General features: G+C 38.6%; 1 protein-coding gene across 3 annotated transcripts; it reads left to right on the top strand.

Moving 5' to 3' along the window:
• The first annotated feature begins 9,667 nt into the window (after window positions 1-9,667).
• LOC105009260 (apolipoprotein L3-like) lies at window positions 9,668-22,903 on the top strand. Of its 3 annotated transcripts, XM_034290697.1 has the most exons (4): window positions 9,668-9,735; window positions 12,915-13,046; window positions 16,791-16,862; window positions 22,019-22,903. In XM_034290697.1, exons 2-4 carry the CDS (start codon window positions 12,927-12,929, stop codon window positions 22,832-22,834), a joined length of 1,008 nt encoding a protein of 335 aa, XP_034146588.1. In that variant the 5' UTR covers window positions 9,668-9,735; window positions 12,915-12,926; the 3' UTR covers window positions 22,835-22,903. The 3 variants fall into 3 exon arrangements, with proteins under 3 accessions (XP_034146588.1, XP_034146589.1, XP_019898778.2); XM_034290698.1 differs by lacking the exon at window positions 16,791-16,862; XM_020043219.3 differs by lacking the exons at window positions 9,668-9,735; window positions 12,915-13,046; window positions 16,791-16,862 and adding exons at window positions 21,520-21,605; window positions 21,692-21,880.
• The last annotated feature ends 4,098 nt before the right edge of the window (window positions 22,904-27,001 follow it).

Below are 27,001 nucleotides of genomic sequence, written 5' to 3'. Positions count from 1 at the left end.
TCACCCTATCTCTCTGAAGTTATTCCCCAATACCATTCCTCCAAGTCATTCCGCTCTGCCAATGCGGGCCTCATTCCTCGATCCAAGCTGCGGAGCTTTGGAGACGGGGCTTTTTCACAGGCTGCTCCAAGATTGTGGAATGCGCTTCCACAATTCATCCAGGACTCCCAATCTGTTGTCCTCTTCATCCACCACCTCAAGTCTCCTCTGTCCAAACAAGCTTTCCCCAGCCGTATGTTGTTTGACCCAACCCCACTTTTTGTGTTACAATTTGTCTCATTGCTCTCTGTAGTTGTATGTATTGTAAACTGTCTTTTGGTCTTTGAAAAGTGCTATGTAATGTATTATTTAAAACAAAAATCTCATGACTGTCTCCTACAAAACTTCAATGTCAAGGTGTTAGAGGTAGAAGCCACATCCCAGCCAACACACAAATGTGGGGCCCAAACGGGCTGCAAATGGGCTGATATCCGGGGCCCACCTGGGCAACCCAACTGGGACCCAGCTAATTTTGTCCGCAGTTTCCATGGAGGCCCCACATGTGTTAGCCCAGTTGGTTTGATGATGGGCTCTTGATGGGCTCCATATCGGGCCCATATGGGTAGCCTAAGTAGTCCCCATTTAGGGACTACAGGAGTCTGCCCACATGGGTTGATGATGGGACCCAGATATGTCTTATCTAGGGCTCTTATGGGCCACAACAGGTGTATATATGGGCTACCATATTTGTCTTTTTTACCTTATTTTACAGTAAACCCCTAAATACAAACATATGTAAACAATGAACAGAAACCATTACTTCAAGCTTTACTTTATTAACAGAATATTTATTAATATGTGTATTAACAGACAAGTATCAAAAGTGAAAGCTTTTGACAAACTTTCTATTTCACAAACAAAACAAAAGTGCAGTTTTTCAGTCCTCTGTCAGAAAACTATATTTCACATACAAAAACAAAAGTGCAGAATCTCAGTCCTCTGTTGTCGCTCTCCCAACGGCCCTTTGAAAAGAGAAAACTTTTGCAATTCCTTTTCACAGTTCAAACAGATGTGTCAGGTTAGTCTTTTGGTGCACCAAATCAAGTTTCTGTAGATAAGGGGTTTTCAAACCGGTCCCAGAACACAAATTGGAGGCATAAAATATACATTTTGACCAACTTTTACCACTTTTCACGAGTTCACACTTACATACAATTAGAGGGGTTAAGGTTTAATGCATATTTGGCATGCTTTTCAGAGGGAGCTCTGAATTCAGCCCAAATCCAGAGTACTCCCCCTGCATGTAAGTGGTTAGGACTAGAAGTGTGGAGAATAGGTGGTGGGGGGAAGCTGCAAACGGTCAATGGATCGAGGTAAGACTGCTGAGTCCATATGGGCCATTCTACAGAATTGGTGCAAAGTCAGAGTTGGAAAAATCTTGACATATTTTTGTTTTTCCCCACAAATTTTTCATGTACGCAAATTGTATAATATCCAAGGTATGCTTTTCTAGTAATTGTGCAGTTGATTCTCATATTGTATTTTCAGAAAATGCTGGAATATTTTTTCCCCAAATTAGTCACTACAGAAACACAATATTAAATAATTTATTAAGAAGGCTTATAATGACCTATTACAATTTTGTTTACATCTACCTTATAAATTCATATTTTAGAAAGGTTAAATCAATAAAGATTATCATTTTTATAATATTTTGAGTGTAATTTTTGAGAATTGTTGTATTTTGAACTCAATCTTTATTTGTAGAAGGCATAACGTTTATTATACTAATTTCAAAGTTAATGATTCATTAGTTTGAATATGCATTGAACCAAACACTATCATAACATCTTAGATGATAATTCAATATACTTTATTTTTGACAAAACATCCCATGTTACGGTAGTGACTGCACATTTTTGGTAGTGACAGTAATGTTTTGGTAGTGACCACAATACTTAGTTTGCCATGGCTGAATCAGACTGTCCACATTTTATGTTAATATAAATAAATAACTATGATGCATTTATGCAGTCAGAACATATAGCAGACACACATCTGACAGTAAATATCTTATAAGAACACCTAGAGCTATTCTATACTTTGGGTCTGGAGGTGCAAGTGAGAAGAGGTCTGCTTAGATTTTTTTTCCTAAAAAATAAAATTCAGAACCACTTTGTTTTATTTTCACACTTTGTTTATGAGTCATTCAGATAAATCTCCAGAACCACTGAACTGTGTGTGTGTTTTTACATGAAACATTAATTTCAGAATAATTTTCCTCATTCAGATAAATCTCCAGAACCACTGAACTGTGTGTGTGTGTGATTTTGGTTGGGTGACAGTTATAGGTTAGCCTACAGTTTGACAAGAGTTTATAGTTTGACAAAAGCACAATGTTGTGTTTTACACAAATATAAGTAGGCTAAACACTTTGCAGTTTTAATGATAATGACTTTTACCCATCATGCTCTCCACCACGTGCCCTCGCTGTACGGTTTCCTCCCCTGTCCCTGGCACCAATTAGCCACTTTGACACTGCCTTTTCAGCATCTCTTCTAGTAATCTGGTTTGTAAGGGCTTTTTTTTTTTCAAGCTTCCTGTAAAATAGATAAAGAGCATTAGAGTGAGATTAAATTCCTCATTTGAGCCCTTGCAACAAAGCAGAAATCTCCACCATGTAATTTTTCAGGTAATACAATAATGGTATCGGATATAATATTCTGTCAAACACAAAATCTTTGCTGCAAAAGGTTTATTAAACAAACAAACAAGGGACTGGTTCTGTACCTGTACCTGAAAACTACAGTTAATTTAAATTTGTAACCTTTGTTACATGTATTGTATTTACCTATGCTTGTAACTAATGTATTTTTACTCATTTTATTTGTAGTACCTCACTTTATTTAATAATGACTTAACTTTATTATTTATTATAAACCATGAGTTGTGTGATTGCTACACCACTAATTAACAGTTACTTATCACTGAATTGGCAATATATCTGGTCCATATTGTCATAATTAAAGGTATTCTCTATCCAGGTATGGACAATTATTTGCATACAAAATAACCTTTGTTTACACATTAATATGTTAAACAGCGAGTAAACATACCATATACAACCTCAAACAGTTTGAGCCCCAGAAACTCTCGCTTTCCATGAATTTATAGAGGCAGTATGGGGTCACCTAGACAGAAAAAAATAAAATAAGGCCTAAATCTAAAGATGAACTCTGGGAAGTGCAGAAAGCAGCCGAGGTAAAATATGCCGGATGATTACTTCAGAAAACTTAAGGACAGTCCCCCCAAAAGAGGTGTGAGATGTGCTCAGTGCAAAGAGAGATTACTTGGAGGGGATTAGTATTACCTGAGGTAATTTTTCCGGACATTTACTGAAGGTAAAAGTTGCCGTAATCTTTTCTGACATTGTGGATAATGTTCCCTGAGATGGCATCTTTGTTTTCAACCACAATGAGCGGGCGCATGTCTTTACAAATGAAATAAACTATGACTTTGTTGGTTGCACGAGTTAAGGATATTTACATATGGCTTTTAAAGATGGGAATTTCCCTGTGTAAGGCATTGCAAAAGTTAACAAATAGCTACACTACCTACTAGATGTCATGCAAAACTAAGGAGATCATCGTGGACTTCAGGAAACAGCAGAGGCGGGATCATGCCCCCATACACAACGATGGAGCTGAAATAGAGAGAGTCTTCAAGTACCTCGATGTGTTCATCAAAGATGACCTCACCTGGTCCAGGCAAGCAGTCCATGCAGAAACAGCCCAAAAGCACCTATACTTCTTGAGGAGACTCAAGAAGTTTGGCATGTCTGCTAGCCCTCACACCAACTTCTACAGGTGCACCATTGAATGTATCCACTCAGGCTGCATTACTGCCTGGTACGGCAGCTGCTCCGCTGCTGACCCCAAGTCCCTCCAGTGGGTGGTGAAGTCAGCGGAGCACATCATTGGCTGCCAGCTTCCTTCCATGCAAGGCATCTAGCATACACAACGCCTTTGGAAAGCACGGAACATCTTAAAAGACTATAGCCACCCAGGCTCTTGTCTATTCACACTACTACCGTCTGGCAGAAATTCCTGGAGCATCAGGACACGCACTTCCAAACTCACAAACAGTTTTTACCCCAAGATCATAAGGCTCCTCAACCAGCAACAGTGATCTATTGATCACATGAACACCATATGTTCTGGTCACTTTCTATGTAAATTAATGTATCCATTTATAGGCACCTCAAGACTTTTATTTACAATATTTAAGATTTCTATTAATTCTGCCCATTTTCCCATTTCTACATTATTTGAAATTGCTTCTAGTTACTATTGTTATGTATATTTTGTATTTTCAATCTGTTGTTCTTTTTGCTTTATATTTTTCTTAATTAGTACATAGATGTTGCGTGTCACAAGAATTTCATTGTTCAGAATGACGCCTGTTATTCGGTGCACTTGACAAATAAAGCACTTTGACTAGATGAAAGATAGGTGGAAAGAATGTTGCTATTGTGTTTCACCTAAGACCGCAGCAGAGATGTGCACAAAACACATTTTTTACCATGCCCACACTATATGATAGATGTCTTTTACCAGATGGCTTTTACTAGAACCCTCTTGTGTATAAATAACCATTTGTAAATTCTTAAGGTTTTTTGTCACAGCTGCCATCTCAGACAATATTTTCCCAAGAAGATCAATTCTTCATTCAAACTACTGGAGATACTTCTGCCTCCTTTTGAAAACACAGTCATATAGTTCCTCCATTTGCCAAGATAACAGCTCTGAGTAGTCACCTATAATGGGAAAACACAGCAAGTGATACAGAACCTCTAGATCCTTCAGTCCTTGTTTGTTGCTTAGGTACTCTCCTCATCAGCTCACCCAATAGGTTTTAAACAGGATTTAGTTTAGGGAACTGTGAGGGTCATTGCAAAATAATGACTCTGATCACTAAACCATTTTCTTGTAGATTTAGAGGTGTGTTGTGAATTGTTGTTTTGCTGGAAGATCCACTGACAACCCAGTTTTAGCCTTCAGAGGGGAGAGGTTTTCACCTAATATATTCTGGCACTTGATGTTGCCATGTATCCTAACATGGTTCTTTAACATGGTTCATCCCCACAATATCACAGAGCCACCACCATAATTCAGTGCAGGTTTACAGTATGTTGTTATTTACATGACAATACACAAAACCTAGGTTTGTGGTTTGAAACAGGATAGACTTTCTTCCAGCAACCCTTCCAAATAACATGTTGGCATGAAGGTGATGTCTAACTGGAGTTTTGGAAACTTGGTGACCCCTAGATATAACAAATCCCCATATTTAGAGATCTTTTTTGCTACTTGTCCTCTTTCAGGCAGGTTCGTCACAGCTCCAACTGTTTTCCATTTCCTAATGATTGTCCTCATTGTGGAGATCAGTATTTTCAAGGTTGTAGCTATCTTTTTATAGCCATTCCCAGGTATGTGGTAAAGGTAGACAACCTGTTGTCTTATTTTATTTGTGTTTTCTCTGTTTTATTTCCCATGTTGATAGATGACTGAGGGAGGATAGCCTATGTGTTGCCTCAAATTTATTCCCCAGTGAAACAGTGTGTCTTGGAGGACAACTTAAAGATTTTATTCATGAGATTCTTTGGGAGTACCAAACATTTGTGAATAAAAAAAAATGTATAAGATGAAGCTGATTAACCATAATTAAATCTTCTTAAAGCAAAACTCTTTAGGAATTCAATCAAGCAACCTATGATTCACTAGGCTACTTGTCAGTCATATGATGTAATAGCATCATATTATGTAAAAGCATTACGGTATTTATAATACTATGTACCAGGTAATTTGCCGTTGCTGTGCCAACAGGTTCTGTCTTTTTAATGTGCCAAACAGTTGATTTTGGCACGTCCACTGTAATGTTTTGGCTCTGTCTTTGATTGATTTATTCCAATCTTTATGCGCATCAAGACTGCCAGGGTAGACATTATAGGGGTTAGAGGGTATTGGATCTTACTGCCGTGCCAGGACGTGACAAACCCATTCTTTATGAATCCAAAACAACAGCCTGTCCATTCAGTCAATGGGTAGATGGGTGAAGATTTCCATGCTGATCACGCTTACTTTGTTTACATTGCTACTTGGTTCTGATTATCAAATGGATAATAATTTCAAAATGTGTTGAATGACTTGTTGCCGAACTGGATTGTTCAAGTGAAAAACTTTGCAAAGTTCAACAAATACAGTGGGTATATAAAGTCACCACCCCCTTTCAAAATATTCACCTATTGTTGTCTTACAGCCTGAAATGAATATTCAATCTGTCTTTTTCTGGCTTTAACTAAACACAGTATATGGTATGTATATACACCTCATATTTTCCAGTTTTTATTGAAATTCACACAGTTTAATGTCTTAATGTACTCTGAAATTAAAGCATAGAAATACCAGTTCAGTTTATTCCCTACACTTAGACTTCAATTTCTATAAAAAGTGGGAAAATGGGGGTGTTCTAAAACTCTCTGTTTTGGTTTTCTGAGGGACTGATAGTTTTAATGTGTGGGAATGTATGGTATGTACTTGTGGTGTCAATGTGTGTTGGTGCCAAAGACAAAAGTTCCATCCGGGATGGACAATAAAGTTGTATTCTATTCTCTTGTAGGATTGTCCTAATGCGGTTACATTCAAGGAATAACTGCTATGGCATAGTATTCATTTTCAGATGTATCTGAAATCTGTACTATCAGGGGACTTGAGAAGCCATAGTCAGTCAATTGGAAATACTGTTTTACTCAAAACACAACATCTCCCTTGCTGCATCCCAGTTCACTGTGCATGCTTTAACAATAACATGTCTTATAAATTGGGGTTTATATAAAGATTTACTCAGTTTATTTAGATATTTTATATAAAAATAATGACTATCCCAGTAGGGTTTGCAGACTCTTTTAGCAGAGCTGTATGTACATGCGTACATACACAGACTGGTACAGTGTGCACTGGGAAGACAATGAACTGAAAATAACTAATAACGAAGAACTCTGCTCTGCGGGTTTGTGCATGGCCAACAGAAGATCTAGATGATGAGAGAAAACTTATTTCTGCAGGCTTCTACACAAGCTTGGGTTTTGTAAACCACTGATTTACATCCTGTTCTATTTTCGGGGCTGTGGATCCTGGGGTTTTACGGTCAGGGTTGTCCAGGGATAGTGTTTGTGTGACTACATGTATAAGTGTACAAATTTAGAAAATATATTTATAAACAGGGTAGTTTGAATCTTGAATGCTGATAGCCCTGATACAGTTGTGCTCATACATTTGCATACCCTGGCAGAAATTGTGAAATTCTGGCATTGATTTTGAAAATATGACTGATCATGCAAAAAAACCTGTCTTTAATTTAAGGATAGTGATCATATGAAGCCATTTATTATCACATAGTTGTTTGGCTCCTTTTTAAATCATAATGATAACAGAATCGCCCAAATGGCCCTGATCAAAAGTTTACCTTGAATGTTTGGCTTTGTTACAGACACACAAGATGACAAACACAGGTGAAAATGGCAATTAAAGGTGAATGTGAAATTGCAATTAGTGTTTGTGTATAAATAGTCAATGAGATTGTTAGCTCTCACGTGGATGCACTGAGCAGGCCAGACACTGAGCCATCGGGAGCAGAAAAGAACTGTCAAAAGACCTGTGTAACAAGGTAAAAAATACAATAACACAAAAAAAAATACTCAAATGAAAACATCAAAACAAATAATAACACCATAATAAGAAAAAATACAATAGGAAAACATATAAAGATAAAAACAGGATAAAAACATAGGAAGCTATAAGGCTAAACAGTGTGGTTAAGTTTAAGAGCTCAGTCATAGGCACGTGAAAAAGAGAAGTGTTATTAACCTGGATTTAAAAATGTATACATTTGGGGCACGCCTAAGATCTACTGGTAGTTTATTCCAGTTGTGTACAGCATAAGTGCTAAACGCAGCTTCACCATGTTTAGTTTGGACTCTGGGCTCTACTAGCTGACATGTGTTCAAGGATCTAAGAGCCCTGCTCTGTTTATATTCTTCAAACATATCAGAAATGTATTCGGGTCCTAAACTATTCAGAGATTTATGAACTAAAAGCAGCACTTTGAAATCTATTTTGTAACTGACTGGAAGCCAATGCAAAGATTTAAGAACTGGAGTGATGTGCTCTGTCCTCTTGGTCCTGGTTAACATTCTAGCAGCAGCATTCTGAATGAGCTGCAGCTGTTTTACAGACTTTTTGGGGAGTCCAGTTAAGAGACCATTACAGTAGTCAACCCTACTAGAGATAAAAGCATGGGTGAGCTTCTCTTGGTCTTTTTGGGACACCAAGCCTTTGATTCTGGCTATATTGTTTAGATGATAGAATGCTATTTTGCTGACCGCTTTGATATGACTGTTAAATGTGAGGTCTGAGTCCATCAGAACACCAAGATTACGCACTTGATCCCTGGTTTTAAGGGCCAGAGAATACTAATACTTGTTCTCTTGTTTTTGTTGCCAAACACAATAATCTCAGTTATATCTTGGTTTAACTGAAGACAATTTTGGTTCATCCAGGTATTTATGTGCTCTATATAGTGACACATAGTCAATTGAGCTGTAGTCATACGGTATATTTGAGTATCATCGGCATAGCTGTGGTAGTTAAAGTTGTTCTTCTGTAGAATTTGGCCCAGAGGATGCAAATAGAGATTGAACTCCGCATGTCAGATTCATGATTACCAATGGTGACAAAGTCACTCCGGCCATCGAGATACAATCTGAACCAATCAAGGACTGTTCCGGTGAGTCCTACCCAATTTCCCAGCCTATCTATAAGTGTTCTATGATCTACAGTGTCAAATGCTGCACATTATAGGTCACATTAAAAGTGGAAAAAGGTCTGACATGATTTATCCTGTGCAGACTTTTTATATCCACTGTATGTCACTGTTCCAATACTTGGATATTATTAGAAATGGGCCGTTTCGTATAGTGGTTGTAATAATTATCGCATACCCGTTTGTCAAGGGAGAGAGAAATTATATTATTTTTTGCAGCATTAGAAAGTATTGTTCAAGAGGTTATGGACCTGGTCTTCCTTACACAACCTCAATCTCATCTCACTCAAACTCTTCTCACTGTAATGTTGGTTACAACCTGATATATACATTGAAGGGTGTGTCTAGCGAAGATCAGGTTTCCAAGACAGTAACCCCTATGCCAAATGGCCATCGTAAACATTCCTGGGGTTAGTAGAGCGCAACCTACAGAGAGATAATCTAAACAGAGAGGTTTCTGTTGTTCTCATTATCTAGGCACATTCACTTACAATGAAACATACATTCACATTGTAATTGTTATTCTCAAATTCCACAATATTCTTCAAGACACATCAAACAAATGTAAAAAAAAAAACAGTACAAAAAGGATTGATCCTAGATTTAGATAGATACCCCCCCCCCCAAAGTGTCAGACAAACAACACTTTGTTGTAACTGTTTAACATTGATTGTCAGCTATGGAACCTTGCCATAATGTTCTCAAAACTAGTCAAACGAGTGTAAGTATGTAGTGAGAGTTTCTTTTGGACGTCACACCAAGGTTTAGTTCTTTAAAAGGAGAGGATTTGACTAATGTGGGACAGCCATTCCTTTTCACTTGATGGGTCACATCTTTAAAACGAATGCTCGTCTGGCTGAAGTGAAGTCAACCCTGGTAAGCCATGATTTATCTTCTCACGAAAAAACATTTCACTACACTAAATACTCAAACGTGCATCTTTTTAATATATAGCTATTCAGTAAAATGTGATAACATTCAATATCAACATATCACCTGTGGTAATCTGCTGGTACTAGGGGAACTGTGTAGAATTATTCCTCTATACAATCATTTCCTCCTCCTTGTCTTCCCATTAACTTGTCCAGGGTGGTTTGGTGTGGGAAAGACAGTACTATAGGTGTTGAAAGTGAGCATAAAGAGATAACAAATCAATGCAAATTGATAGACGGACTCGCGAGAAAGTTAAAATGGAGAACATCTCAGGCACTTGGAAACATTTTATAGGAAAATATTATTTAGAACATTAACTTGAAAGATTAACTACAGATGCCTGCCTCAGGTGGAGGCCCAAAGTGTGTGTGTCTTGGTTGTGCATGGCTGTCAGCACCATTCCATTGCTCAATAGTAAGCACAAACCCTGACAAGTTATGTCTTAGAGCCGTTTGAAAAGGTCTGAAAAAAGACAAAATTCGCCACCGCTATGCTTTTTAATTGCCATCAAAGTTGATACATACAAGTGTTAGAAAAACTGAGAGTTGGGCTAGGTCACACATGCTGGACAAATAACACACATTTGAAGCTGTGTCTTTCACTTCCCCCTTTAATAATCAGATTTCAACTTTCATAATAACACATTACTCCCGACACCCCCCAGAAAATGTAAATAGGAATGTAGCAGATAGACTACGTGTAAAACAGAAGCAATCTGATATGCAGTTTCCACCGCAGCCCCTGATTAGATACTGAAATCGCTTTTTGATTTCTATTTTCGGTGAGTTGGGCTACGGGTTTGCTGCATTTTATTTATGCAGGCGAAATAAGTGCGGTGTGCTTCAGAAATACCACTTTATTTTAAGAATGTAAAATGTCAGAATAATTGTAGAAAGAATAATTTATTTCAGCTTTTATTTCTTACATCACATTCCCAGTGGGTCAGAAGTTTTCATACATTTAATTTGTATTTGGTAGCAATGCTTTTAAATTGTTTAACTTGGGTCAAACGTTTCGAGTAGCCTTCCACAAGCGTCCCACAATAAGGTGGGTGAATTTTGGCCTATTCTTCCTGACAGGACTGGTGTAACGCAGTCAGGTTTGTAGGCCTCCTTGCCAGCACACACTTTCAGTTCTGCCCACAGGGTTTTGTGATGGCCACTCTAATACATTGACTTTGTTTTCCTTAGGCCATTTTGTCAAAACTTTAGAAGTATGCATTTTGGGTCATTGTCTTTTTGGAAGATTCATTTGCGACCAAGCTTTAACTTCTTGACTGATGTCTTGAGATGTTGCGTCCATATATCCAAATCATTTTCCTTCCTTGTGATGCCCTCTATTTTGTGAAGTGCATCAGTCCCTCCTGCAGAAAAGCACCCCCACAACATGATGCTGACACCCCCGTGCTTCACAGTTGGGATGGTGTTCTTTGGCTTGCAAGCCTCCCCCTTTTTCCTCCAAACATAACAATGATCATTATGGCCAAACAGCTAAATCTTTGTTTTATCAGACCAGAGGACATTTCTCAAAAAAAATTGTCCCCATGTGTAGTTGCAAACAATAGTCTGGCTTTTTGTGGTGGTATTAAAGCAGTGGCTTCTTCCCTGCTGAGCAGCCTTTCAGGTTATGTCGATACTTGTGTATCTGTTTCCTCCAGCATCTTGCTCTGGGACTGTTCAGCCATTACATCATTTTCTGTAATTTTCCAAGGTGTTTAAAGGCACAGTCAACTTAGTGTATGTAAACTTCTGACCCACTGGAATTATGATATAGTTAGTTATAAGTGAAATTATCTGTCTGTAAACAGTTGCTGGAAAAATTACTTGTGTCATGCACAAAGTAGATGTCCTAACTGACTTGCCAAAACTATAATTGGTTAACATGAAATCTGTGGAGTGGTTGAAAAATGAGTTTTAATGACATCAACTAATCTGTATGTAAACTTTGAAATTCAACTGTATACAGCAATGGTGTAGAAGCTCTGTTTATTTTCCCCAGCACCTATTGACACACTGACACTTGCTGATCAGACCAGCTGTAATTTAACTATAAACTGAAAATGTTCTAATGAATGATTTTTTTTAATTCATGATTAAAAAAATAACTAAAGTGAACAATCAATGGTTATTTAAAATGAATACATTGTTATGCCAACCTGGGTAAAGTTATGAGAAAAGGTTTGTTGTACCCACAGTGACAGACTTAAAAGACGTAAAAATCATATCAAATCTCAGCTAGGGAGACTCTGAGACCAAATGGAAGAAGACTATGTCTGATGAGACCAAAATAAAGCTTTCTGTCATCAATGCTAAGTGGCATGTTTGGCCTAACATTGCACATCATCCTGAGAACACCATCCCTTACTGTGATGCATGGTGTTGGCAGCTAAAGATAAAGGGCAAAATGGATGCAGCAAATTGCAAAGAAATCCTGGAAGAAAACATGCTGAAGTCCTCAAGAAACCAGCAAAATTATTCCAAACATAGAGCCACTGGAGTGGTTAAAAATAAATAGAAAAAATTCCTCTTCACCAAAAGGTCCCTATTCAACTTAATTGAGATTTAGCAATTACTTAAAGAAGAATGGGCAAAAATTCTGTGTCCAAGTGTACAACGCTGGTAGAGACTTATCCAAATGTCAATGGCAATGTAAACTTTATTTATATAGCACATTTATAACATCCATGGCTGACCAAACTGCTGAATAAGATAATATCAAATACATAAATTAGCAAGGAGAAAGTTACTAACAAATAAAAAGAAACTAAAAGAAACAGAACAGCAGCACAATAAGAGACATCTAATGCCAAAGTCAGCTAGGATTAAAAGCCAGAGTGAAAAGGTGTGTCTTTCACAACGATTTAAAAATTAATAGTCTGCGCAGCTCTAATGAGCAGAGTTAAGCTATTCCAGAGGATTGGAGCACCCACCACAAAGGCTCGATCCCCACAAATTTTAAGCCTGGATCTTGGGACATCCACTCATGTATACACTCATGACTGAATATGTATGCAATCAATTAGTTCTATTTTGTATTTATATTTAATTTAGAACACTTTTTACATTTTATTTTTTGCTTGGATGTAATGACGGGTTAATTAGAAGGATTTCTCCATCTTCCAGTGAAATCCAAAGATGGGAAAGTCTCAAAGTGTTCTTGCGAAGAATGGATACACCATTGTGAAGGAGATGGAAAATGGTGTCCTTGGTACCGACAAAGACTGTGACAATTATTTTATTAAAGAGATACGTAAGGTGAGTGACAAGTGGTGTTCTAGTTTTGATTTTTTTAAATGTAACTGATTTACACCGATCAGCCATAACATTATGACCACTGATAATCTCGTTATCATGGCAACAGTCAGTGGGTGGGATATATTAGGCGGCAAGTGAACATTCTGTCCTCAAAGTTGAAATGTTAGAAGCAGGAAAAATGGGTGAGTGTAAGGATCTGAGCAACCTTGACAAGGACCAAATTGTAATGGCTAGACGACTGTCAGAGTATCTCCAAAACTGCAGCCCTTGTGGGGTGTAAGTGGTCCAAGGAAGGAAAAGCTGTGAACCGGTGACAGGGTCATGGGTGGCCAAGGCTCATTGATCCACATGGGGAGTGAAGGCTGGCCTGTGTAGTTCGATCCAACAGACGAACTACTGTAGCTTAAATCGCTTACCTGGAGAACACATGGCACTAGCATTTTTACAGACCATGTACACCTTTTCATGGCAATGGTATTCCCTAATGGCATTGGCACTCTTTCAGCAGTATAATGTGCCCTGCCACAAAGCAAAAATGGTTTAGGAATGGTTTGAGGAACACGACAATGAGTTCAAGATGTTTACTTGGCCTCCAAATTCCCCAGATCTCAATCCAATCGAGCATCTGCGGGATGTGCAGGACAAACAGGTCCAATCCATGGAGGTCCCACCTCGCAACTTACAGGACTTAAAAGATCTGCTGCTAACGTCTTGGTGCGAGATACCACAGCACACCTTCAGAGTTTTAGTGGAGTCCATGCCTCGATGGGTCAGGGCTGTTTTGGTGGCAAAAGGAGGACCAACACAATATAAGGCAGGTGGTCATAATGTTATGGCCGATTGGTGTAGAATCAATAAATAAAACATTGTTGAAACGCTTACACTTACACTTGGATATAGAAAGTCACCAACCCCTTTCAGAATGTTCACCATTTGTTGCCTGGCAGCATATCAAGAAGCTGAATATAAAGCATTGATGCACTTTTTGCTGGGAACAACCAAAGGCTAGACCGGTCTGCAACACAGCACAGATCTCTTACTAGGGCTGGGGGAGTTAACGCATGAATCTTTGTGATTAATTAGAATGTTTCACCAATAAAAAAACATGCAATTGACACATCTTCTGTGCGTCAATATAGCTAACACTATAGCCTCTGTTTTAACCACTTCCTGTTGCGGTGGCTATTGTGAGTGTGTGGAGCAGAGTCATCCAGGCATGATGGAGAAGGTCAACGCATGAGTTTTAGGAGGAAAGTTTACAAAAGTTTCCTGAAGGTGCTTTGGACAAAACAAAATGGTGTGTAAAATGTACAAAGCCGAATTAAAATACAATAGAAGCAAATTTTCTTTAGTATACCATATAACAGCCAAACAATCAGGTATAATTGACGAAACTAGCGAGGCCACAAGAGGGTCTTGCCACTCCACATTACTGCAGTACAGTAGGCCTTATCGTGGCGGGTCATTGATCAAACCTGTATATAAAATGTTAAAAAATGTTTTAGCCAAATGAATAGCTAGAAACTGACACGGTAGAAGACAAGAGACTTAGAGAAATCATTCAGATTGCATCGGTAGACATGTCTTACAATCTACCCTCTAGAAAAACGACTGTGTCGAGAATACACAGTTTGAATGACAGCGAGAGGGCACAGAGGATGGACATGCTGGACAATGCAAAGGATGTCGCTCTCAGGAGATCACTGGACATCTGTGAACAATGATAAGTAGTTGGACGTCAGAGCACACTCCATAAATGAAGAGTGGAGATTGTGTCCATTTGCATTTACTGCGAGTCAAACCACAGAGCACCACTTTGTGAAGGCATGCACTGACATTTTTTGGACACTGCTAAAGACTAGAATGTAGAGCATAAGTTAACAACACTTGGAACGGAAGTGGGCAAAGGACAGTCACAGATTCTCTTCACGACTCTGGCTTTGACAGTATTCTGGCCAAATGTTACAAAATGTTTGGGCACTTTATTAATTGCAGTCCATCAAATGCTCAAGAATTAGGAGAACAGCAAGTTGCACTTGGACAGAAGAAAGGACCACTTGTACTTGACATCTTGACCAGATGGAATTCTACCCTAGAGATTGTCAAGTGGATCCAGCATAATTGTCATCTTGACGGCACGGGACCTTGATAAACTGCAAAGGCTTGTGGAACTACTTGAACCTTGCAGGTTAGTAAATTTTTCTCACTCTAGTGTTTGTGATCTCTCTTTGTGTGTGTATGTGTGTGTGTGTGTGTGTGTGTGTGTGTATGATCTATGTGGTGAGGTTCATGTCATGGTGCGGTGAGCAGCAGCGCCACCGTGCCATATTATCACAAGTTCCCATATCTCACGAACACATCCCGGACTGTCACATGTTTTCAATCCTCCACACCAGGTCCCAATTTGTATCATTTGTATGTGTATATATGTTTCCCCTCTGCTCCCCACATTGTGGATCATTGTTGCTGTCGCTGTCATTGTTGCTGTCTGTATGCTGGTGAGTGTTGTTTGTGCTACTGTTTGTATGTTAGTTGTTAAGTCGCATTGTTGCGCACTTTTATTTTCATTCAGTAGAGTAGTTATTGTTTTCCGTTCGTGTTCGGTTTGTTGTTTGTTGTTTTAATAAACCAACGAACGTGATCTCTGCCTGCGCCTGGTTCCTCCAACACTACACCACGACAAGTGTTACAGTTCAAGAAAGTGTTTACCACAGACCTAGCAAAACGGAAGGAAAGCACAAACCTCACATGGCTGAAGATCGCTACTGCACTGGATCCCAGGTTTAAGGACCCACTGTAAAGTGTCTTCACAAGGATGAAAGGAATGTGGTGTGTACCTCAATAAGCAACCTGGTAAAGGAGGAAAAGCTGGCACAACACCGTCTACAGACACAACAGGAAAAGAGCCAGTAAAGAACAGAATTTAATCTTTCTTGTCTGGTTAATCTGATTCAGATGATGAAGAGTCCATAGACAAATGTCTGGACCACTACAAATCAGAGCCCAAAGTCGACATGGACCAGTGTCCACTGCAGTGGAGGTCATCAAGTGATGGAGCATGTCCTGATGGCACGCATTGTACGCAAGTACCTGTCTACACCTGCAAACACAGTGCCTAGTGAGAGTTGTTCTCACTCTCAGGCCACATTGTCCAGAAAATGAGAGCTACTTTATCTCCTGATAATGTAAACACACTGGTCTGCCTCAGTTGCTGGCTTAATGTAAAGGAATTTGACATTTTGTTTTTGATATTGTTGGTGCATTAAAAATTGCCTTTATTTTGGCATATTGCCTTAAGTTCTAAGCTGATGTTTCTGATAACCTTGATGGTTTTAATATTCAACTTGAACTTAAACACTTTGTTGTTTATAATGTTGCTGCATATATTTGATGGGAATTACTACTCCCATGCAGGTGAGACAGTTTACAGTTTACAAGATGTAATATAATGTACGTAATTGATTGATTTAATTTGGTGAATATGCATTCACATTTTCATGATACCAAGCTTGGGGCTTTATTAAAATTGATTATGATTAATCACAGCGATTAATTTCTAAAATAAATTGTGCAGTCTGTCGATGGATTGTATCATACAGTATCTTAGCTAATATGTTCATCTATCCAGGCACTGTGAAATTTGGCAGGGTTTCTGCAATGCAGTCAGACTTTTTTGGTTAATGACATTTTATCCAAACTATTTTGTTCTGTGCTAAACCTTTCATGAACTATTTTTCTTCCCAGATCATAGACTGGCTTATTCAGATCTGTATGGCCCTGAAGCATGTCCATGATAACGACATGATAAGACCACTGGTACACAAAGGCTTTAAACCCTCTTCTCAGGGATTTTCTACCAATTTTATATTATATTCTCTATCACAGCTAGCCAGCGACATTTTGCATCAATGTCACTTGCAAGTGACAGGTCATCAAATAAACAGGATCCAAAAAGAGGGAGTATGCTCACCTCAAAGAAAGAACAAGGCTCAAGTAATGTGATTGCAAAATTCTACCTATTTCACTTTCCTGTTCAGGTGAGATAACTAACACTAAATAGTTAGAGTATGGAACCATCATGAAATATCTTTTAAAATATATAAAAATATATAATTTTAGGAAAATTGAAATTAGGAAAGTGAAACTTACAAGTAAAATGTACTTTACTTAATCAAATTTGAACATAGAGAAACCAAATATTGACCTAATGTCCATTATAAGACCAATTCCTCAGTGGATTGGGGAAAGTTGAATATAAAGTATTGTTGTTGCAATTTACGTTAGGTTCCACGTGCAGAATTAATTCTACATACAATATCTTTCTTTTTGCCCTAGAATATGTTCTTCAGCAAATTTGAAACACTTTGTTTGGGATATTTCAGAAGAGTCAATGAAAAGTATGGTACTCCTTTTGATAATAATAAATTGGTAAAAGTGTATTATAGCAGAGCATTTAATGTCTAAAGCAGGCACAGCATGGCAGAACGTATTTAAAACATTTTGTATTTTTGTATTGGTAGCCATCTGTCCTGCTCCAGTTTCTCTATGATACCACATAGCCATGAGCTCTGGGCTTGCTCAGATCAGTATTTTGATTCCTTTTTATTCTAAAAGAATTTGCCGTATCATATGACATGATGTTGAAATGTTTTTTTATAAGATAACTTACCTCAAAAAGAAATGGCAGCCTAATCACAGAAAAGATAGGGTTTTGTTGAATTACGAATGTTAAAATATTATTTTTAAATGCAGGCAAGTGTGGACAGACTTTTTTTTATGTGAGCATGGAGCAATTTTTATTGGAGCAGGAAAATGCTTTGTGGGGGTAAATTTTGGACTCTGGCACATGACAATACACAAAGCCACTTCTTTTTGCCTTTCAACTTTTTTGCTTTAAACACTTTGTACAAACATACAATGAAGCTATTGTTGTTTTCAGATAATAAGTGATAGTAATTACACCTGTCTTAGTTAAAGTTTTTGTTAATGTATATGCAGTTTTCACTGTGCGTCTCATTTTAGGTTAATTCCAAATAGTCAACAAATTAAAGTAACAAAGTAATATGTATAGAGGGTATTACAATTACAGTACAAGTATCCAAGATAGAGGTTCTCCGGAGATTTAAGATGTTTGCAAGAGCAGAGATGCAAGCAGATGTGAAGAAAAAGCAAGAGAGACAAACCTCAGTCTGGTTTATATCCCAAAACATTATTTGTTTGGGTTGGATAGCTAACCTAAAGATAACAAGACTATGCCTACAGAATAAGCCATCTTATCAACTAGCGACACATTCCAATCTATGCTTCCTGGCACCATATTGTAAAAATCTGGGTCCAGATAGGGTGATTAACACTAGAAGCGCTGAGACATTGACATCTACTAGAAGTGCCTTCAGTGGTCATTTTGACCCATGCATGTTTTGAATGGGAGGGTGTTGCTGACACAAAGATCAGTAGATAAGATCGGTAAATGGCACATCGTGCGCATAAATCCATTGCCAATGACACTCCGGAAGAAGGACATTTGACCAAGGGGGACTTAAAAAAATGGTGTGGATGTGTTTGCACACATTTGTACAGTCAAGTTAGCGACCAAACCACAGTTGAAAATCGTGAAGCGAATCATAGCCTTACAAATGCATATAGGTGGCATAAAACATGTTCACACCATTGTGTATTTCAGTGTTTATGCAATGGGACAACATAATTATTCCCATACATTTCAATGGGCATTAGGAAATATGGTTTCAAATGACAAAATTCGACTTACAATATTAGCCAAAATATTTTACACTGGCTGGATTGTTTTTCTTTTGTCGATCAGAGTTGATACGACGAATTAGCGAATGAAATGTGTTTGTCTCTTAATAATGTTGCGAAATTAGGCTACATTACGGTGCATTGCAAAACCATTCTAGACTAGGTTTAAACATATTGAAATTAAGAAGCAAACCAGTTTCAGTAACTTGATAACTTTCTGCAGAGCATGTCAAACACGCTACTGCACGTGTGGTCTAGACATCCTATGGAAACAGTCATAATTCACGTGGTAGGCTTATTCAGATTGGAAACATATGATTTTGGAATCAAAATATTGTGCAAGAAGAAAAAATTATTGTGATATTGCTCAAAGAATTATGATCCGGCAGTTATGTAGTAATCGCGACAGCCCAATTACCAACAACTTTGAATAAGTGGTTTCACTTAGCAACATAGCTTAGTTGGTAGTAAATCTTTTAGTACTTGTTGTGACCTCTGCTGGACACCTTATTTGAACTTTCAGTACAGATGTTGTCATGTGTTTTTCAGTGGTGGTTTAGCAGATAGTGATGCAGAATTTACTGAACATTCTGAAACTTTTTCCAACTAAAATGCCACTATTTATTGTTTTTAAATGATTCCTTTCATTTAGAGCATCATATAACTCTGCCTTTATAATCCAAAACAAAATAATGGATGCATTGTAAAAAATAAATAAAAATATTGGAAAGTTGTAATGGGCTGTTCCGATCTTTTCGACACTCACTGCATCGGGACAATGTTCTGAAACACTTCTGGTCACTGGACGCCAGGTTTTGAAATAATGTCACATGATATTGAACAAAACCTGTGTCGGTTGAGCGTTGTATATCTCAGGTCTTAAAAACAAAGTGGCGCTAGTAACAACTTTGATTGAATTGTGTCAGTTTGTTGCAAGAGATGCATTTCTGAGATAACTGAGGGATTGTAAGAGTTAGCTATGTGACAAAAGAGAATATTGACCCTGTTTAGTAAATACCTGTTTGAATGTGCTAGTTATATAGTGCAGGTTTCCACAGTTCTCCGATGCCTCAGCGCCTGTGTCGATACTTTCAGACACTGATCTCTAAGAAACACCTAATTTAGCAATTTAAGTACAAACTTTCAATTATCATTAGTTCAGCTGGGGTTTAATGTGTGGTGTCGCCAATCTCTAAGAAACACTATGCCATATCAAGTTCTGAGGATTTTTCTATATATTTCACTTTTATTTTATTTAATTTTTTTATTCTTGTTCAAATAATGATACCCTGTATGTATCAGGTGCCTTTCCTTCCTGACCTCAAAACAGAAATCAAATTTTTGTTTCAATAATACTTCAGGCACTGCAATTTGTGTTTGGGGCTCAGTAAGGACTTCTTTCACGCAACCCTTATTGAAATGGACACTCTGTGACGAGGCAGGATGGAGACAGGACACAAAAACAGGGAGAACGGAGGACATTTAATAGCGAAACTAAAACATGATGAAACTAAAATTAAGAAACAGAACAGGAACCAAAAAAACAAAGTTACATATGGTGAAAACCACAACAAAGACCAACAACACAATAGGGAGAGCAGGAACTAAAATAGTGTCTGTGATCAGGGAAGCCAGTGCAGGCAATAATCAACAAAAACAGGTGCCTGTGATGAAGTGAAGGGGAGAGGGCGTTGGATTCACTGGCACGGCTGTGATGAAGTGAGGGGGAGAGGGCGTTGGATTCACTGGCACGGCTGTGATGAAGTGAGGGGGAGAGGGCGTTGGATTCACTGGCACGGCTGTGATGAAGTGAAGGGGAGAGGGCGTTGGATTCACTGGCACGGCTGTGATGAAGTGAGGGGGAGAGGGCGTTGGATTCACTGGCACGGCTGTGATGAAGTGAGGGGAGAGTGCGTTGAATTCACATGACACATTCCACCAAACTGTGCAGTTCTGAAACTGTTGTACCTGGATTTTTCTTTACCTCTATCTTCCTCACAGTGCATGGGTGTTCCAGACTTTCCAGAAGCTTTTCAATTATAGCCCTGAATGTGCAATGTGGAATTTCCAACTGTTTATGACACAGGTGTCAAACCGGTTCCACAAAGGGCCGAGTGTCTGCAGGTCTTTGGTTTTTCCTATAAATTGGTTCCTAGTTCATACCTACACAACCAGGTGAGGGTAGAAACTAACCAATCAGTGACCTAATTAACCAATCAAGTACAAGGAGAGAGCAAAAACCTGCAGACACTCGGCCCTCCGTGGAACCGGTTTGACACCTCTGGTTTATGAGTTGTATACATCCTTTACCTGATATGTGGAGGTCAAGAACCATCTGTTGCATCACTTTGGTTTTAAGCCTGGTGACGGATGACAGATTTATTTTATTTGTGTGCAACCTAATTTATATACCCCATGGGAACAGGAACAGGTGAAAGGCTTCAATAACATTCCTAGAGCATTGAATTTCATAACAGAGATGCCCCTTTAATTTTGTAATATTATTTTGGGGTGTGGATACTTTTTAAACCAATGTTTTACAGAAAGAAATCACACTGAAGTATTTGGTGTTAGAGTAATTATTGTGATGAAAGTATAACACTATATTTGAGGCCACAATATTGTTTTGTTTTTGCATTTACCTTACTTAATTTTATGAATGGTGCCAATTTTTCTTTGATTTTTTGCTTTGATTGTATTTATAGGCTAGCAAAAGCTAGTGATGTATTTCATCCTCTTTCCAGTGATATGTGGTCCTTGGGATGTGTGCTGTATGAGTTGTGCATGCTTCAGTCTGCCGTACGTTTTACATCCATATATTTCCACTTCCAATATTTGCCACTTAGTAATGCAAAATGCCGTGTAAGAGTAACATTATTTTCCAGTTCACTGCAGAGAAGACGATCAATCGCCTCCCCAAAATATTAGGGGGTCCATACCCAACTCTCCCAGACACATTCCCTCTTGAGCTTCGGGATCGCTTGTGTGAACTCCTCCAGCAAGACCAAAACAATAGGCCATCTGTGGGTGCAATCCTGGCCAAACCCTTGATTATTATTTTACAAACAAAAAAGGTTTGGAATACAATATTTTATGATAAAGTTGTATCATCCATTTGTTTGTTTTTCTTTTCTGTTCATTAACTCACTTCTTAATTCTTCCATTCAGTTGAATGCATCAGTCTGAATGCATTTCTTTTCATTTCTTTACAGATTGAGAAAACTGTGAAGGAACTCCAGACAAATTTGGTCAAGCTGAGAGCGTTGGCAGACGGCTTGGAGCGTGTGCACCAGGGCACCACCATAGGCAGTCTGACAGGAGGTGTTATTGGGGCCGCTGGAGGAATCACCTCCATAGTGGGACTCATCCTAGCTCCCTTCACTCCGGGCGCCTCCCTGATCGTCACTGGGGTCGGTGTTGGGGTGGCTATCGCTGGTGCAGCCACAGCCGGAGTATCCAACATAACCAACATGGTCGATCGGCCTACAGACCAAAAAGCCATCAAGAGCATCACCAAGGAGTTCCAGGAGAAGCTGAACTGCGTGGGGACATCTTTAAAAGACATCAGTGATTGTTTGGAGACCCTTAGATGCTCCGTTGACACAGGAAGTGACCATTTCAATATTGAGAAACTGTCTGCAGCAAGAGTTGGGGACGGCCTAGTGGGAATTCCAGAGCTTGTCAGATTGGCCAAAGTGGCCAACATTGGCAAGTTCGCAGCCCAAACTGCCAGGGCCGTGCATGTGGCAGAAGTGGCAACAGGAATATTCTCAGGTTTTCTTGTAGCAGTTGATGTGTTCTTCATCGCCATGGATGCCAAAGAGATCCACAACATCCACCAGGCAAAGGCAAACGAACAACCTGGTAATACACAACCAAAGACTGAGCTCAAGTCAGAGACCATGACGTTCATCCAGGTGATCAGACAGACAGCTGATCAACTACAGAACAGCCTGGAAGAAATATGTAATGCCCTCACATTTATTCCTAACACAGAGAACATTGACAACTTAGGCAATACTCAGTGACGTGATTATTAAAACATTCTTCTTTCTGTTTCTTTACTATGACTACTGAAGAAACTGGATTTTGACCCGTTTTAGATTAATTCCAAATAGTCAATGAATGAATGTAATAAATACATTTAATATATAAAGAGATTATTACAATTACAGCACTAGTATCAATTAAAGGAGATATGAGGTGTTTGCAGGAGCAGAGAAGCATGCAGAGTTCAGGAAATGCAAGAGAGCTTCCCCAAACCCTGCTCTGGTTTATATCCCCAAACAAAGGTGGGGGTTGGTTTACTAACATGAAGATACCAAGACTAGTCCTGCAGAATAGACCCCTTTATAATCTAGTGTTAGATTCTGTCCAAGTTTGATCCATAAACAAAATAAATGCAACTGGAAGTCAGGGGAGAGCCATCTTTATTCAGCATGAGTCTATGATGTTGACCTTCCATTTCTCATTTCTATCTCTCTCCAATGATTACAAAGTGAACACAGTATTTTATGCCCCAGCACATCCCCTCCAATTATCTGGCTGTCTTCCAATCACATACGTGTATTCTACATCCTAACCTTACATGGCCTAATAGTGTCCCCTCTTAGGTTTCTTGGCTCCACAGCTTATCAGGTTGTGTGAGGCCCCTCAGTAGTAGATACCAACTGCTTGTGATACGGTACCTCATATCAAGATAATGAACCACTTCTTCTAACAAAAGAATAGAACAAAAATACATGCATATCATCAGGTAAAGACAGGTTTCCTCACAATGGTATGTGCCAACCTACGGTCCATGGGTCTATTCATAGAGTCTATGACAGTCAGATGGAAAACTCCTATCAGGAGGTATGGACAGGATGTGTGGAAACCATCAGAAATGGGGCATCACATTTCCTACCTAGTGTCCTTCGTACAGAGATCATTAATACTCTCATACATTGTGTAATTCAGCTACTTTTCATGACCAATATTTATCAGTCCACCCTTCACACATGTAACATATATTCATTACATGTTGATAAAAATAGCAAAAATAAAAGTGCAGTCCAATTCCTAATGAACTGAAAAGGTCCAAACACTTCTGTTAAAAAAAACAATAAAGAAAAATAATAAAAAGTATTATCTGGCATATGAGGCTTTATTATTCCTTAAAATAAATAAAAATAAGATGCAATGGACACAGCTTGCCCTGACACATAGCACTGTATGGCATTGCAATCGTAGTGACCATGGTGATCGATCTTTACCAAACACATCAAGTCCCAGGCTACTATCAGTCTAACCAACAGAAACTGACCTAACATGACATTAATGAAATGCATATTTAATTCCCTATAAGCCCTTTAAACAATCAAAGTCCCCCCTTGTCCATATCATGAGTCATGCATCAACATCATACCAACAACCCAACATATCCTGAACGTAACACAACATGTTTGAATAGTGATCATATGTAGTCCTCCACCTGCTTTGTGAGGAATGAACATACATACATAAGATATCAAAATATCTGTCAATTTAGGAAAACTATTTATTGTTAAGAATGAAGCTAGATTCCCATCAAATGTCCTGTATTTCTAGTCTTCAGTCTTCTCTGTCTTGCATCAGTGATGTAAAGTTCCAATTGCAGCTATTGCAGTCAGTGTGATGTGGACCCGCCAAATTGCCTGGTTGTTCTAACAAGTCAGTGTAGGTGTGTAGTGGAGTAGAGTAGTGAGTTTCCCAAACTTCACTAATTCAACATTAACACCACAACAGTGTCTTCCACTGTGTTGGGACCATGTGACCTTTCCAGTCAACTGGCCCGTGGTACTCTGACCTGTAGTATGAGGAGTCATTCAGGAATCAGGTGGATTCTCCTCATCTTGCTGTCGATGATTCATCTGGAAATGGAATGTGAAGCCAAGTGATCTGACCCTGGCATCGTTCTGCCATGTTAGTGGTCAGGAAAATTTGGAACAGATTCAACCAGTGTAGTTGTAGAAATCCTTCTTGAACATGTTGCTGGTACTCACACACTCAGTTGTCTGTGTCCAGTCAGTGACGTGATGTTTCATCAGAAAAAGGGGTTGTGATGTCCTGATCTGTTGAAAGTATAACTGCAAAACAACGATTAGTTTGGTTCAACAGTCCATCTGACTTTCATCCACTGGGTATTGTTCCATCGACTCCCAACAATGAAGACAATAGATCAGTTCTGAAAACTTGTGGATCTCAGAAGTTCCATCAGAGTGAAGCTTACACCCAATTCAGACAAGATTCCATAAAAGTCTGTCAAATTTCCTTTTCCATCCAGAACTAGCTTAGTTGATGTTTCATTCAATGTGCTAGATTTATGCTGGATAGCACCTGGCAGTGGAATGAGATTCCGTTGTCTGAACAGACTTGACTTTGCTTAAACAAATCAAAAATAAGATCTAATATATTCCACCATTAAAATGTTAGACCTTACAAATAAACAAATTAAAACAAATCCTAAGAATGGAAGATGAAAACATAACAGATGCCAATGCTCTGTTATAACTATGCAAACAGTTATAACACACAATTTTGTAACTCCTAATAAATACCTATTTGATTTGCTTTGAGCCCTAATCTCAACTCTTTCCAATCATAATCAGTTATCATATCCTACATCCCCCCTGCCTTCACTACATTAAGTCAATGGAAAGTGACACCATGAGTGAAAGCAGAATCACGGTGAATAAGGCCACAGGAGGTCGCCATCCTGAACCCGCACTGACCATCATTTCAGGACGGACATGAAAAATAGAGAATTGGTAGTAGGGATGGATCTATAATCCATTCGATATAGAGTTGCATACTGTATATTCATCAAAAACAACAAAGTGGAAATGTTAAAAACACAAACGTTCACTTAACACAATCAAAGACATCAATGTGCAACACAGTCTTGTGCAAAGGAATTATAAACCATATAACCCACTGACACATTTGTCTTACAGAGCTAAACAGCTCTCAAATTCTTTAATTGGCTATCATACATTTATAATATCCTGAAGTTTCTTGGCACATGCCTAACTAAATTGATTTGCCCACTAGGGGAGCCCAAGTTCCAGTGGTGTACCTACTGCAACCACCAGGGCAATTGTATTAGCATATCTACAGCACCCAAATTTAGCATTTTTAAAGGCAACGACCAAACTACCTTGTGACAAACAATGTCATAATTAACCTTCTACATTTAAGTAAAATTCTCCAACTTTGATTAATTTTATTCCAAATTGTGGCGGTCAGCCAAACACTAAATCACAACGTATATTTTGACCACGTCTGTGGTTCTATTGACATCAAATTGACTCTATCATCAACAATGGAGGATGACTTTTGTTCATAAATTGTAGTTCATAAATTCCTATATTAAAGCTATTGAGTGGAAAATATATTTAGCCCTCACTTAATGTTTGATCATCCCAAAACTGAATATGCTTATGTTGAGGAAATTACTACAGTTGAGACCAGTCTGAACACTCAATTTTAACCCCTAGTAATACGCTACACTGAGTTAATGGAAGAGGTTGTTTGGGGTCATCCTAGGGGTCTGCCCCCCTTCCTGGAGCCCTTGGCTCCACCCACTCATGGCTAGCCATAAATAAAGACCAAATGGATTATTTAAAATGTATATGAAATTTAGGTTTCCACATATTAAAAATCTGTACATGGTCCTCAGACTGTCAGTAGCAACATATGTTATTCTTTCAACTTAGCCAATATCCTTTAAGATATTCAGATTAATTGTCTTACCCATTTCCAGTATTGTGTGCAGTTTGTAAAAATATGCTTGTTATATCTACACAATAACTTAACATTCTGGTGGACATTCCAAAACATTGGTGAAAATTATGACTAAACTAAAAACAGACATGACCACCCAAGTAAGCCTATTTTACTCTTGCTACCCCAGGGCAATGTGTGTGTGTGGGGGGGGGGGGAGGGGGTTGGCTCTAGAAATCTTCCCCCCTATACTGCTCTCTGAACCAAGGGTGAGACTATTTTAAACAGTCACCTTCTTAGTATCTAACTTGTTCTATAAAACACAAATGTCAAATTAGTTGTAAGAGAAACTGAAAATGTTCCTAATTAACCAAAGCCAATTCAGCATTCAAAGGTAAATATTACATTTCATTGTAGGGGATAAACTCGCTTTTGTTTTCACCCTTTTTGTC

This window comes from Esox lucius, chromosome 24 (assembly GCF_011004845.1).
Source record: "Esox lucius isolate fEsoLuc1 chromosome 24, fEsoLuc1.pri, whole genome shotgun sequence".
Classification (NCBI taxonomy): Eukaryota; Metazoa; Chordata; class Actinopteri; order Esociformes; family Esocidae; genus Esox; species Esox lucius.
Note: the sequence above shows the minus strand (reverse complement) of the source record. Positions and strands in the feature narration are given on the sequence as shown.

Coding starts and splice junctions, on each gene's coding strand:
- LOC105009260 (XM_020043219.3), top strand. CDS start 21,555: ATGTGGTCCTTGGGATGTGTGCTGTATGAGTTGTGCATGCTTCAGTCT. Junction 21,606..21,691: donor TGTGCATGCTTCAGTCTGCC/GTACGTTTTACA, acceptor ATTATTTTCCAG/TTCACTGCAGAGAAGACGAT. Junction 21,881..22,018: donor TTATTTTACAAACAAAAAAG/GTTTGGAATACA, acceptor ATTTCTTTACAG/ATTGAGAAAACTGTGAAGGA.